At 39.6% G+C, this 13918-nt stretch overlaps 1 protein-coding gene across 1 annotated transcript in view; it reads right to left on the bottom strand.

Moving 5' to 3' along the window:
- LOC134535450 (tubulin polyglutamylase ttll6-like) overlaps positions 1–13918 on the bottom strand; it is a 58047-nt gene that overhangs the window by 23811 nt on the left and 20318 nt on the right. The window contains exons 10-13 of the mRNA XM_063374562.1: positions 10292–10470; positions 6417–6645; positions 4455–4595; positions 580–726 (exon numbers count right to left, since the gene is read on the bottom strand). Coding sequence (XP_063230632.1) covers positions 580–726; positions 4455–4595; positions 6417–6645; positions 10292–10470 — 696 coding nt within the window. The remainder of the gene's footprint in view (positions 1–579; positions 727–4454; positions 4596–6416; positions 6646–10291; positions 10471–13918) is intronic.

Genomic DNA, 13918 nt, shown 5'->3' with positions numbered 1-13918 from the left:
GGTTGTTTCTTCAAGAAAAAAAAAAGTAGGCATTTGGGCACGAAAGGCACCAGTGTCAGCAGGGACGTCGGAACGTTTTCATGAATGAAGAGGGGGGGGGGGGGTGCGAAAAGATGTATCACACTTACCTCAGTCCTCGAACCGGGGGGTGAGGGGGGGGGGGGGGTCGGGTCCGGGGGCCGTCCTCCGGAAAAAATTTGGAATTTTAGATGCAAAATTGTGCTATTTAATGAGTTTCCGAACCAAAATATTAAATATACCATTCCAAGAATTTTATGACGTAGTATGTATTAAATATTATGGATTAAAATATCGTGTGTAGTGGGTTGACGAATAACCTAACCCATGTGAGATCTACCTACCCCTAAGCTTCGGTCATGGAATTTAATGTCAATAGATATATGATTTTCTAATCAGTTGTGATCACCAATGCAAAAAATTTGTAACTACTGGGTTGAGAAAAAAAATACTACTGGGACCAAACATTTATTCTGGGAGAAGGAAGGGGGCGAAATGCTACTCTCGCCCCCTGCTGCCCCCCCTGAGTGTCGGTGTCCATGCTGGACGAGAGAGGCGCACCACGCTCACGATGCCCTGGCTGTGCACCAGCATCTCGCGGTGGTGCAGCGCCGTCAGCCGGCTCTGCTCCTCCTCCTCCCGTATGGGCTCCGGGCTGAACGAGCAGGCAGCGGGGTCGCCCTCCGTCCGCGCGCCCTCCTTCCTCGCCTGCCGGACAAAACACACGCCGCGCGCCCCTCAGGCAGTCCGGCGGTCGGCACCAGGGGCGCAACAACAGGGGGGGGGCCATGGGTATTTGCCACCCCCCCCCCCCCCTCTGAAACCTTGAAGTGGGGGCAAACTGTGGCAAAGAAAGTGCTGTGTAATCAATTTTTAGATAATAAAACTGCTTAAATAGCACCATTTTCCACCTTTGAAATACAAATTTTTCCGGGGGAGGACCCCCGGACCCCCCGCTACAATAGGGGGGGGGGGGGGCGATCGATGATTCTTTATAAAAAGGTATATTGCCCCCTCCTTTGGAAATTTATTTGTTGCACCCCTGGTTGGCACGGGGAGAGGAACTCCAATTGCCGAGACCTGAGAGACCCGGTTTTTTTTTGACGTGGATAACGGTCTTATAAATCGGATGAACGCCGGCTGCACGCACGCACGAAAAATTGTCACGTTCCGCCTGAGCCCAGAGTGTGCGAGAACCGGCCAAACCATTGTGCGAGAAAATCTTCTATAATATCAAACAGGTTAAGGCGGGCTTTTTAATTAGGTAATTGTTCGTGATTATATTTAAACAAATTATTTAAACTAAATTTGAAAACAAAAAACTGTAAATAATATTTGAAAATCAAAAAGTATGCATTTTTTCATCATTGTTTTCTTATGACGTCACGTAAAATTATCGTCCGTAAACCGACTTTACAGACAACCCCTTTTTTTTTGAAGTAGTTTTGGGCCCTCCTGCTAGACAGTAGCTTTCATAATATATTGCTAACACAGCTACATTGATGGTGAGGAGAAGGTAATACATGAGCTATTATCAGGCAAACAAACCAGTGAAGATTAATTCACTCTATTTTGGTAGCCACATATTTTACGGTGTGGCATACCATAAATTTTTGCATCTCCTACTCATTTATATATAACACGGCTTTTTTATTATCAAAATAGCGGTAGTTGTTTTTCGCATGGTTGAAATCACTTTTACTAAATAATTAATCGTCACATAGATAAAAAACATTTTTTAACCTTAAAACTTTGTATTAAAACTTCTATCTTGAGTTTTCATTTTGCTAGTAGTTATGGGCCCGCCCAACAGATGTCGTCACATGTCGCGCGAAACATGGTTTCAGTTTCCACTGAAAGAGTTGCATTTCTATATCTCCTTCTTTGTTCTGTGGTGATTGGATCGCTCACCACCGCTACTGACGGGTTGTCTGCTGTGGACAGATGGTCAGGAAAGAGAAGGTCTTGGAGATACCCTTCACCTCTCAGTGGCAGTCCTACGGGTCCCCCTTATAACCCCTCCTGGCTTAAAACTAGAGATAACGACACATAATCTAGTCCATACCTGTGGCAATGTCAGAAATGCAATAAAATAGCTTCTTAACTCTTTAACCGCATCGTTCGACTTATCTCGAATGCATGAAATATTGTTTACTTACGGCATGCAACTTTTGTCAAGTGCTGCGATGCATGTCTGTGTTTGAACAAAGTTTTATTTGGTGCTGGCATTTTTAAAATCGATACCTTGAACAGGTGGCATGTTTTTTTATTCCCTATAGGAACACATATTTACATATTGTGTGTTATTTATTTGTTGTTTTTTTGCCAGAAACCTCTTACTGCTGGGTGCTGGACTGCTACACTTTCTGGGTAAATATTGCATTTTCTTTTTCCACAACAAAATATTAAAAATCTATTTATTTCTCAAAATTTTCGCGTTTAACTCCAAGTAAGAGCAAACACAGAATTTCAATTTGGGTGGTCGATAAAACCTCTTTGCCCGTTGTTTTCTTTCAAATCCCATCATTTGGTTGTCGGGAATAACAGATTTTTTAGGATTTTTGGAGGCTATGTGCCCCATCCTTCATCTCCTTTCCCTCCCCCCCTTGTATATGCCCCTGACTGTTAGGTATTTTATACTACTCAAAAGCCCCACAAAATTCAAATCTGGGTCTACCTCTTCACCAGCAGACACTGGCTATCTTTATTGGTGTCTATGGGAAAATATTGTATTTGCTCAAATCTGAGACACCTTCAATTCTAAGCACATCCTTTTTTTCAATTTTATCTGAAAGAAAATGTTTACCTGAAAGTGTAAGATGCAGTTCAATTAGGTATAAAACTTACTTGTGACAGGTTAATGCTAACTATGGTTTTCCTAAGTAGCTTGCTAACGTCTCAGCAAACTTTCTGCACAGGCTGATGTCGACCTTTTATTTATTTGGCGGCTTTGACCTATGTAAGGAGAGGTTGTTCGTGGATATATGCTCAATGTCTTTTTGGAATAAACTCAAGCCTTGCTTACTTGTTGGACCCTTGATCATCAATATTACACCTTGTCAGCTGACTATCTGCCACTGTTTCTTGTGACACATCCTGAATTACCATCGGGCTAAATAATAAATAACTGCTCTATTTATACTTATTACTAGGGACAAGATTATATGGTGAATTGAGATAAAACTGATGTAACGTGGGATACAGTTAGCCAAACAAGGGAGGAAGAGATGCGCGCGCAGGTCTGTCTACGCTTTCGGCTGTTGTACAAACATCAGCAATGACAAGTTAAATTGCGGCTATGGAATGTAAAGTACCAAATGCTTTTACGTCCGTGCGAATACCGCCGTGTCGTACCGTTGTCGTCTGGCTACAAACCGGGCCGTGAAATCGGTATCTCCCGTTACGTGGTGTCGTATTTGTCATACAAAGTGCGATGGGAGGCATGTAAAGATAAATGGTGTGACATATTTATAGTTGAGTGTTATTCAACGCATTTATGTTACGTAAAGTATATTTTCCTATACAATTTTGGAACACATTAAATAAATTAGCCTTGCTATTAATGGAAACTAATGCTTCAGAATACGCGATTTCGGATAACACGAGCATTTTTAGGAACGAATTAGTCGCGCTAAGTGAGGTATAGGTGTAGTTAATTTTTCTTGAACAGACATAGGTCTATAACAGTGAAATATTACATAATGTATGTATTAAACTACTAATTTGAATTTTTGAAGGGACCCTAAACTTGTAACTTGATTTAAAGGTCTCTGTGAACGACAGTCAGCCCTTAAAAACCATTGTTTGCATATTAATTTGTAGTAATTATAAAATAATGTAGATCCTTGATTAACCGTGATAGTGGGGGAAGGTCAGCTCGGATGCGCAAAAATCCCGGATAATCAAATTCAAATGTATTTAGGTTATACAATACAGAAATTTATACACTAGCAATTCTAGTCCATTTCTTTGTCCATTCGTTTCTACTTTTAATACGTAGTTTTTAGTTTTACTCCCTTCTTGTCCCTTCCCTAATGAATTACACTTCGCGGGCTTGGGTTTTATTCCCCCCCCCCCCCCCAAAAAAAAATATGTTACATTTTTAATCGAGAACCCGATTAGCAGAATGCATGGTCAATCAGGTCACGTATACGAGGTTTTAAGTACTAGTGATATGGGTTCGAGACCATTAGTTTGGTACCACCTGTATGAATAGGTATTTCGATGCATCGGGAAAATCTTGGGTTTTAAGGCTCAAATCAAACAGATTCAAGTAGAGGAACCAATATATGTGAACAGCCTTTTAAAGTGAAGTTTGGAATTCCATCAGGTCCCGCAGACGTGGAGGTTTTTTAGTGATTTGATTCCCCACAAACCACAGTGCAAGGGGATACACGGGGCTCTGTGCCCGATGCCTCGCACGCCGTGCGACTCACCGCCTGCCTCCTGACGACTGTGTGCAGCACCCTCGTGCGACAGGGCCCTGGCTCCTGGCACCCGGGCGACTCCGAGCGCGTCTTCTCCGCGTCGCGCGGCTTCGAGCCGACTCGCCTGGTGGCCTCGAGGCGCGCTTTCGTCTGCCGGCAGCCACCACGCACTTCACCACTCTTTAACAGCTGCGTGGCTGACAGATGTCTCAGTCTGCTTGTTGGAACACATTCATCTCCATGTCAAACCCATACAAAAATGTATCTCATGGAGGATTGTGGTGCTTAATTCTTTAATTAATAATCATTGTGAAAGCTTAAAGGGCTTAAAGGCGAGGAGGAAGGGCAATAGCATGGCTGGGACTGCGGTAAGGTGTTTGGGAGCAGGTTTAATTACTGAAAATACATTAAGATTAACATTTGTTTTTAATACTGACGTGTTAAAGAGAAAAAGCATGACAGACTTCATTAATGGCATAAATAGTTATAAAATTTTAATAGTGACATTAATAATTGACAAAGAAAACACACGATGAATATTGAGGTGGGCAAGCCATCTCTCAAGGCCAAGAAAAATGCAAGCGACACCTGCTTAACAGTGCGTGGTCCCTATCGGACCATCAAAAGGGACGTTATGTCCACACAAGATAAACGCCTCAAATACGGAAAAGTTACATCGAATGAGTTAAATCGGCGCGTCACAGCGCGCAAGCGCCTACCCCAGGCGAGGAGAAATCAAAAACACACTAGGAAGGGGAAGGAGAAGGGGGGAGGTGCGCCGACGCCCGCGATGACGCGCGAAATTGGTGGTAGCGGACCCGACCGCTACAACTGTTTGTTATCAACAAAATAAATGATAAACAGGCACAAGGTACAATTGGTGAATTTCGAGGTACAAGATTACATTTCATGTACAAAAATCGTTTTGAATCAGTTTTTCGTATGTTGTATCGCACTTTTATAGGTACTAAAAATGATTTTTTTTTACTACCTTACTTTGAACTTGCAAATGTAACTAGTGATCAGATAACTCTGGACAATAGAGACTTATCTGTAAGAATTGAACTAACCAACGAAAGAATTTTTTTTTCATTAACTATTTAACATTTGTTATTTTCTTGAGATAAATTTTGCTATGTTACAAATAGTTTCTGTCTCTTGATAGTGATGATGGGGGTGAAGTAAAGGGGTCCTTAAAAACTCCTTAATTTTTGATTGCGCAAGGGGATACGAACCATGATCTAACGCTACCAGAACCAGCAATAGGTAGGCATGTAACAAATGGGTGCACATGGAGGACAACCTAGATGATTTCAGTTGTTTTCTTGGCTTACGAGTTGTGATCGCTTCAGAGTTGAAGAAGAAAATCTGTGCATTTTTTGTCTCAAATTTCAGCAGTTTCCATTGCCACCCTGAAGACGGCGACACAGGCCTCGTAATAGAACCTATGACCTCACGGAAGATACAAAAAGTGTGGATATTTAAAACTGCTTTCACTAGCACTTTATTAACATGAGTGTATTTTAGGAACAGCCTTACCCATTGTCACGTAGATCTTCTTCTGCTCACAGCTCAGACAACTTAAGTACTGCTTCGGGAGAGCATAGCAGTTCGCGACAGGGCTGGGACTTCAAATGCGCGCGTGAATCAGTGTTCAGAGTTGCACGCGAACCGATGATTAACTGATCTTTGTATAGGCGCGTTGAGGGTTGAAATTTTTAGCATGCCGAGATGAAACAGAAAGATTTGTGCGAGCACCAAGGACGGAGGTTCAACATGATGAAGTCTTATAATGCGTGCATGCTCACACAAGTCGAAGTCATCCAGGTAGCCGACCGCATGTGTAGGCATTTATTTACCTGTGTATATTTGCTTTCGTGAACAACGGGGGACGTACCAAGCCAAATATAAATCTTGGTGACAGAAAAGCTACTCTGTGAACGTGGTGGTGTTGGCAAGCGGAGTAGCTACCTCCAGCTCCTCCCGCAGCAGCCTCGTGCACTCGTCGCGCGCCCGGGACGCCGCCGTCTCCTGGTACACGGAGCTGGCGTTCTGCTGGAAGAACCTGAGGTACTTGTCGGGCCCCCCGCCGTCGCCGGGCGGGTACACGCGCCGGAAGTTGCCCGCGTTCTGCAGCTCCCACTGCGCCTGCGCGTCGCCCTGCTCCCGCGGCGCGCTCGCGTCCCCCACGCTGCCCCTGCTGCTGCGACAAACACGCGTCACCCTCTGGCACCACAGAAGGCCCGTTGCACACACAGCGGATTTTACCGAGCGGATGTTTCACCGTCGCCGCCGTTCCACTAGTAGCCCACTGTAGTACATTGGAGCTTGCACATTCGACGGAAAAAAATACGATCAGTAAAGGAGCCGACGGAAGTTTTACCGTCGCTTCGAAGTAGTGGCCTACGTGATCAAATGCACGTTTGCACACACAGCTGATTTTACCGCTCTTGTTTTGGGCAGTATGATGTGAACTCTCCTGCATGAACTTTCTTCGTCTTCTCATTCGACGACGGAATAACAACAATGTTAGGAGCTGCTCTTGGTTGATTTCAGACTACACAACTGAACTGAAATTCGTTCCAGAACTACAACTGCTGGTACCGACGTAAAATTTTCCGTCCATTGCCGGCGGTGAAATATCCGACCATCAGCGGCGGTGAAATATCCGACCAATAGCGACGGTAAAATATCCGACCATAAGCGACTGTGCGGTGTCCGCTCGGATAAATCCGCTGTGTGTGCAACGGGCCACAGTGCGGGACCCGAGCGACAGGAACAGCACTTGACTTACCCTGACACCACAGGACAAGATCACAACCATATTGTTCATAGAACCCATGAAACCTTACAAGTTGTACGTGCAGACAGGTTTTTATGGTTTTACGGTTCTTATTTTTAGTCCAAATTCATTTTCAAAACATGATTTTGATGGTACTGTTTTTTTTTTTAATTTTATAAATACTGTTTTTTTTTAATACTAGCTACACTGAAATAGTGTATTTGTATGCTGTACGGTCTAATGATTGGTACGTACATTCAGAACAATAAAAAAAATGGGGGCATTTGTGGTTTTGAAGTGATTCAATAAGAGGTGCACAATAAAATAAAATAAAAATTAATTTTTCAAATCTGTGCACTTCGGTACAATTTTTTGTCCAAAAATAATGACATTCATTGAATTTCAAACGTTTAAAATTTACTTACTTTTTAAAATTTAAATTATGTTTTTGGTTACATGATGCTTTAATTCTATGATACACGTAACTTACATTTCGATGCTATGTAGTGTATTAACTGGCATTTCGTTGTTATGAGGAGTATTGACAGGCTGTTCTGTGTTATTTTGGTTTTATCACAATACACCATGTAATCTTGTCCCAAGTTATCCAGTACGCACAGATCATGTTTACAGTTATGGCCACAGTAACGTCTATTAAAATTTTCCCAAATTAATAGTTATTGTGCTGGAAGTCACGGAACTTCAATTTTCAGCATTTGTTTTTGTCTTTACTAAGCTGAAATTTTTTTGTTGCCTAAATTCAGTTTATTGTTTCACAAATAAAATATAAATATTTGGTGACTGTTCACTTGAAACTTGTGGAAATGGGAATTATTACTGCAAAGATTTTAGTTCTGTAACATTTGATGTATTCCTGTAAATAGAAGATCTGTTTGACATCATGTTCAAAGTTGCTTATTAAGCATAAAAATGAACCGGTGATATTAAAAAGTCATAATAAAATTTATTCGTAAGGTCCTGAAAAAGTTCTGAAGTTGGTTCACCAGGTAATTATTAGTATTAAGTTCCTCGAAGAATTGTTTGTGTATATTAATTGTCATGCACACAATCTGCTATTCAAAATATTGTAATATTTGTTTTTCAACTAAACAATGTACACATTAAAGGCATTTTTTAAAAAATATAAACATTAAAAATAAGTTAGTTTGAAATTTAGTTCAGGGCCAGAACCACACAAATCTGTGTATGATAAAAACATTTTGAGCCAAGATACTTCTCAATACCGTCACTTCTTAATAATTTTCTAGTTGGTCAAATAATGATTAGCGTGAATCATAGCCATTTTAAATTACAGTAACTGCATTCCTACTGGCTCAGTCAATCTGAACTGTACAAAAAAAAATTTTTTCTTTAATAAAATGACATTCTGAATTATATAGGCACAATATTATATGGTGAATTGTGAGAAAACAAAAATACCACAAAGTGTTAATGCACCATATTACATTAAAATACCATTTAATACACCATTTAGCACCGAAATGTAACTAAAAATATTTTTAAAATTAGTAATTAGACCTAACTCAATTTAAACTACAAAGATTTAATATTTTACTATTGTAAATTCATTGGATGTGTCATATATTATTTAGCTATTTCTTGTACCAAAATGTATGAACTAAACTGTTCGGAAAGAAATTGACATTACGTTGTTTGATCTTGCATCTCATTTATTAATAACATGTTTTCTCATTAATAATGTTGGCACATTTTTCAAAGATACAAAAATTGCTGATATATTTTTCTGAGAAGTTCTATTATAGACATGCTTATTGTAATTACTAATGATTTTGTTGTATAATGGTACTAAGAAATATTTAGTTTAATTTTTGTTAAATAGTGCATTATTTTTATGAATAAAGACATTTTTAGAAATAAAAACAATAACACCAAAATATTCTGTTTTAAAAATGAAATTGTTCTTCAAATAACACCATAAAATCTTGGCCCAATGAATTAATGACAAAATTAATGCCTGTTGCTGAATATTGCTTATGTGAATAAGCAACTCTAATAGCTGGTACAATAATTTCACACTTTATAATTGTATACAGGTTTTTCTCAGGTTAGTTTGATGTGAAATTGAAATCAAATTGAGTTTTTAGGTAACAATAAGTGTTTATGTACATTTTAAGCCCAAATCTGCAACCTTCGAATAGACTAGTGTCTGTAATTTACAAATATTTCTTAAGGTTTTTTTAAAATAAAAACGAAAAAAATATGTATTTACGTATGTCTGCAATTATCAACCTTGAAAAAAAAAAACTAAACCCCGACTTGGAACCTGAATTTGACGAGGAATGACTATTAAAATACTGCCCATCTTGTTCGAAATTCGTTAAACAGTTATTACTATAAAGTTTCTCATTGCCTCTGTGAACTTTCGTTCGCGCCATCCGCCACAGATGGCAGCACCGTAGTTACACATTTCCGTTCCCTTCACGAAATTACTCCTACTAAATGCAGCATACTGAGAGCCAAGATGTTATGTGTCAAAATATATATTTATTAAGGAGGGTTATGCAAAACTGATTGTAGATATTTAATAAGCTCTAAGATGGAACCAGTTTACGTGTGACTACAAATGTAAAAAAAAAAAACTGGCTAGTTTTCAATCGTGAATCCCGGCGACCAGTTTACGTGTGACTACAAATGTAAAAAAAAAAAAAAAAACCCTGGCTAGTTTTCGATCGTCCAGCCCGGCAACCAGTTTACGTGTGACTACAAATGTAATAAAAAAAAAAAACCCTGGCTAGTTTTAAATCGTGCAGCCCGGCAACCAGTTTACGTGTGACTACAATTGTAAAAAAAAAAAATGACCCTGGCTAGTTTTAAATCGTGCATCCCGGCAACCAGTTTACGTGTGACTAAAAATGTAAAAAAAAAAAAAACTCTGGCTAGTTTTGAATCGTGCAGCCCGGCAACCAGTTTACGTGTGACTAAAAATGTAAAAAAAAAAAAAAAAAACCCTGGCTAGTTTTGAATCGTGCAGCCCGGCAGATGCGAGCACGGAAGCACGCGAGGCCAAGCTGACGGCAGTCACCTCTCCTTGTGGGAGCTGCCCTGCAGCAGCCGCTCCTGGGTCCTGCGCCGCTCCTCCTCCAGGACCTTGTGCTTGTTGGTCTTCTGCAGGTTGAGCATGCGCAGCGTGTCCGTGATGAGGCCCTCCTTCACGTCCAGGTCGATGGGCGTCTCCGTGTGGTAGCTGGGCGAGTGGTTCACCTGCCGGCAGGGCGCAGGTGTTCGTGGAGACAAGATCTTATGGTTTTATTGGTTATTTGCAGACCAATTTCGTTTTTAAAACGAGTGATTTCGGTGTTATTGTTAATTTTTGACGTGACGACGTCTAATAAATCGATGAACGCCGGCTCCACGCACGAAAAATGTGTCCCGTTACGCACATTGTCCCGTTACGCTCATTGTACGCTTGCGCCGCATCTATCTCTCTTCCACTCGATTGGAACAACCATCGATTGGACTTTTTCGAGGCGCATCAAACTTGAAACACTCCCATTCGTTTCCTACTTTTCCTATCGTCGTCCTATATCCTTAACAGAATAACACAGATTGGAAGAAGTTAAATAGCAAACATGTATAAAAGTTATAGTTAAAATAATCTCTTCGTTAAAGTAATAAACATATTTGAAATAATGAGTGCAAATAAAAGTAAATTTATCAATTAAATTGTAGATTTCATTACACTCCTTCTTTGTATCCATACAAAATAGTGATAATTCATTAAAAATGATTCAATTTTATTCATAAAAGTATGCAATCATTTCATCAATGTTTTGTTATGACGTTGTCACGTTAAACTATCGTCCGACTTTACAGACAACATATTTATTTTTATTTTTGAAGTGAAACGTCTTTGCTGAGAGGGCTACAATTTTCGAGCGTTAAGAAAATTCCGATCGCATGAGGGGAATAGTTAGGTACGTGGTGGGGGAACCGGTAGAAGATGAGATGCTAGGGGAGAGGTAGAAATGATGCAACCTACTTGCACACTTGCATACTTACATCTAGTATTCAAGATAGATCCTGGCAGTCAAATAACTAATAAAATTGGCAGAGGCAATCAGAAAAGCCATAAAAATGTGTTACGTTTACAAATTTTTTGGAATGGGACTGTATCCCTATCAAGATAATTGCAACGGAACGAATAGTGTTTGTGAGAGGAAAAAAACTTTGGTTGAACATATAAAAACTGAAAAAAAAAACTAAGCAGCTTAAATAAGTAATACTATCCAAACACACAATGCAAATAAACAACAAAATAGGATGTCAGAAAATACTTTTTTGAGGCCTGCAAATCTGTTTTCATCTTTAGGTGAGGCATTGGCTGCAAGAAACAAAGTTTAACCAAAATATAGGGTTTTTACATCGCACTGTCACATGTAGATGCTTAAGATAACGGACTATGGAGATTACATTGAGCAACAAACCACTTTGATAACAAATCACCAAGTAGGTTGTATTAAATTAGATCATTCTGGAGGCTGGGATTAAAATAGGAACATTTTCAAATGACCTTCGTTGATCACAGCCACTTAGGACCTTACGCAGGTGTAAAATCTCTGAAACACTTCATGTGGTATTGCAAGCAAATGTCCACCACGTTAAATGATTTAATATTGCTTCTGAGTGTATCATTACGTTCTAAAAAGATAAAAATCAATGTTTTTTTCCCTTCCATATGGAGGTCTTGATACCAGAGATGACAATGTCAAAAATAAACTTCTGAGCGACATCTCAAGATTTGGAGTAGACAATATGGCTATGTTGTTGAGAGCGAGTGAATTTGGTCAAAAACATTTCTCTTTCTTGGGAGAAGGGGAGAGATTTGTTCGAAAGTGGATGACCCTGAAGGATTAAGGCCATAGTTACGAAGACAGCTATCCCAAGTATTACATTAAAATAATGTATCATCTTCTTGTTTTCGGGAGGTCAACAAGAGTGGTGGAAATTAAAAATACTTCCATCCAAAAATAGGACTGTGGCGAACCTGCCGCGCAAAAATGAACAGCAGACTTGCCTTTGTTCCGCCGTTCTGACACATTACTCTTGATGAGAGGGTGAGAGAGAGTATGTGAATGTCAAAAATAATATGAATAGTAGTAAGAAGAAGAGGAAGCTTTAACAGTGGGTAACCTTCCTTTTTGTCACTTTACACTTCGAGTGTGTACTACATTCTAGGCCAGTGTGAAGCTTTGACTGAGTGCATCAAATCGAAGCACTTTTTAGTAATCAATTTGATTGGCAAGTAAATTCGCTATTCATTTTATTTTGAAACATCGAATGTGATGCAAAGCTTCGAAACTGATGTGTCATCAGTAGAGACCTGTAAAATTCGCGGATTCATTTCGCGATAGGATAGAGTCCAAATACTTTTGACATTATTTTGCTTCAGTGATTGGGCCACAGTTTATTTGAAGGACTCCGGGCCAATGAAAAAAACCTTAACAGAAGAATTAGCGAATCACGATCATTCCAGTCAGCAGGTGTTACGAGTCGGTTACCAATCAGCAGATGTAATTTGCACGAGTGTGTAGAGGATCATGGAGTCTATCCTTTAGGGATTTGAAATCGCGAATTTTACAGGTCTCTAGTCATCAGGTATGGTTTTATGAATGAAGAAAATTAATATTATTATTTCTATAGAAAAGTTAAACATAGGGCCTAATTGGTTTTGTCATTAATACAGACATTAAATTCAATTATTTTTACTTCATTCCATTATTTTATAAAAACAAGTGTAAACAACCTTGCAGAGAAAAATATTCGCAATAAGATTTGGCTTTACAAATATTTTAAACATTCTATTTGATGTTCACTTCGCATCAAGAAACTGCTATTCGCACATGCCTACTACAATTCATGCTCCAGCCAACCAATTATGGACTGAGCTAAGATATATACTTATTGCGTGCTCCGTTTGTCACTCTGTTGCTAAATTGGTTGTCTGTAAAGTCGGTTTACGGACAATAGTTTAACGTGACAACGTCATAACAAAACATTGATGAAATGATTGCATACTTTTATGAATAAAATTGAATCATTTTTATTGAATTATCACTATTTTGTATGGATACAAAGAAGGAGTGAAATGAAATCTACAATTTAATTGATAAATTTACTTTTATTTGCACTCATTATTTCAAAATATGTTTATTACTTTAACGAAGAGATTATTTTAACTATAACTTTTATACATGTTTGCTATTTAACTTCTTCCAAATATGTGTTACTCTGTTAAGGATAGGACGATGATAGGAAAAGTAGGAAACGAATGGGAGTGTTTCAAGTTTGATGTGCCTCGAAAGAGTCAAATCGATGGTTGTTCCAATCGAGTGGAAGAGAGATAGAAGCGGCGCAAGCGTACAATGAGCGTAACGGGACAATGTGCGCAAGCGTACAATGAGCGTAACGGGACAATGTGCGTAACGGGACAATGTGCGTAACGGGACAATGTGCGTAACGGGACAATGTGCGTAACAGGAAAATGTGCGTAACGGGACAATGTGCGTAACGGGACAATGTGCATAACGGGACAATGTTCGCAACGGGACAATGTGCGCAACGGGACAACGTGCGCAACGGGACACTTTTTCTTGCGTGCAGCCGGCGTTCATCGATTTATTAGACGTTGTCACGCCAAAAATGTTTGTAA

This window comes from Bacillus rossius, chromosome 1, assembly GCF_032445375.1.
Source record: "Bacillus rossius redtenbacheri isolate Brsri chromosome 1, Brsri_v3, whole genome shotgun sequence".
Classification (NCBI taxonomy): Eukaryota; Metazoa; Arthropoda; class Insecta; order Phasmatodea; family Bacillidae; genus Bacillus; species Bacillus rossius.
This window is presented reverse-complemented; position numbering and strand designations above follow the sequence as displayed.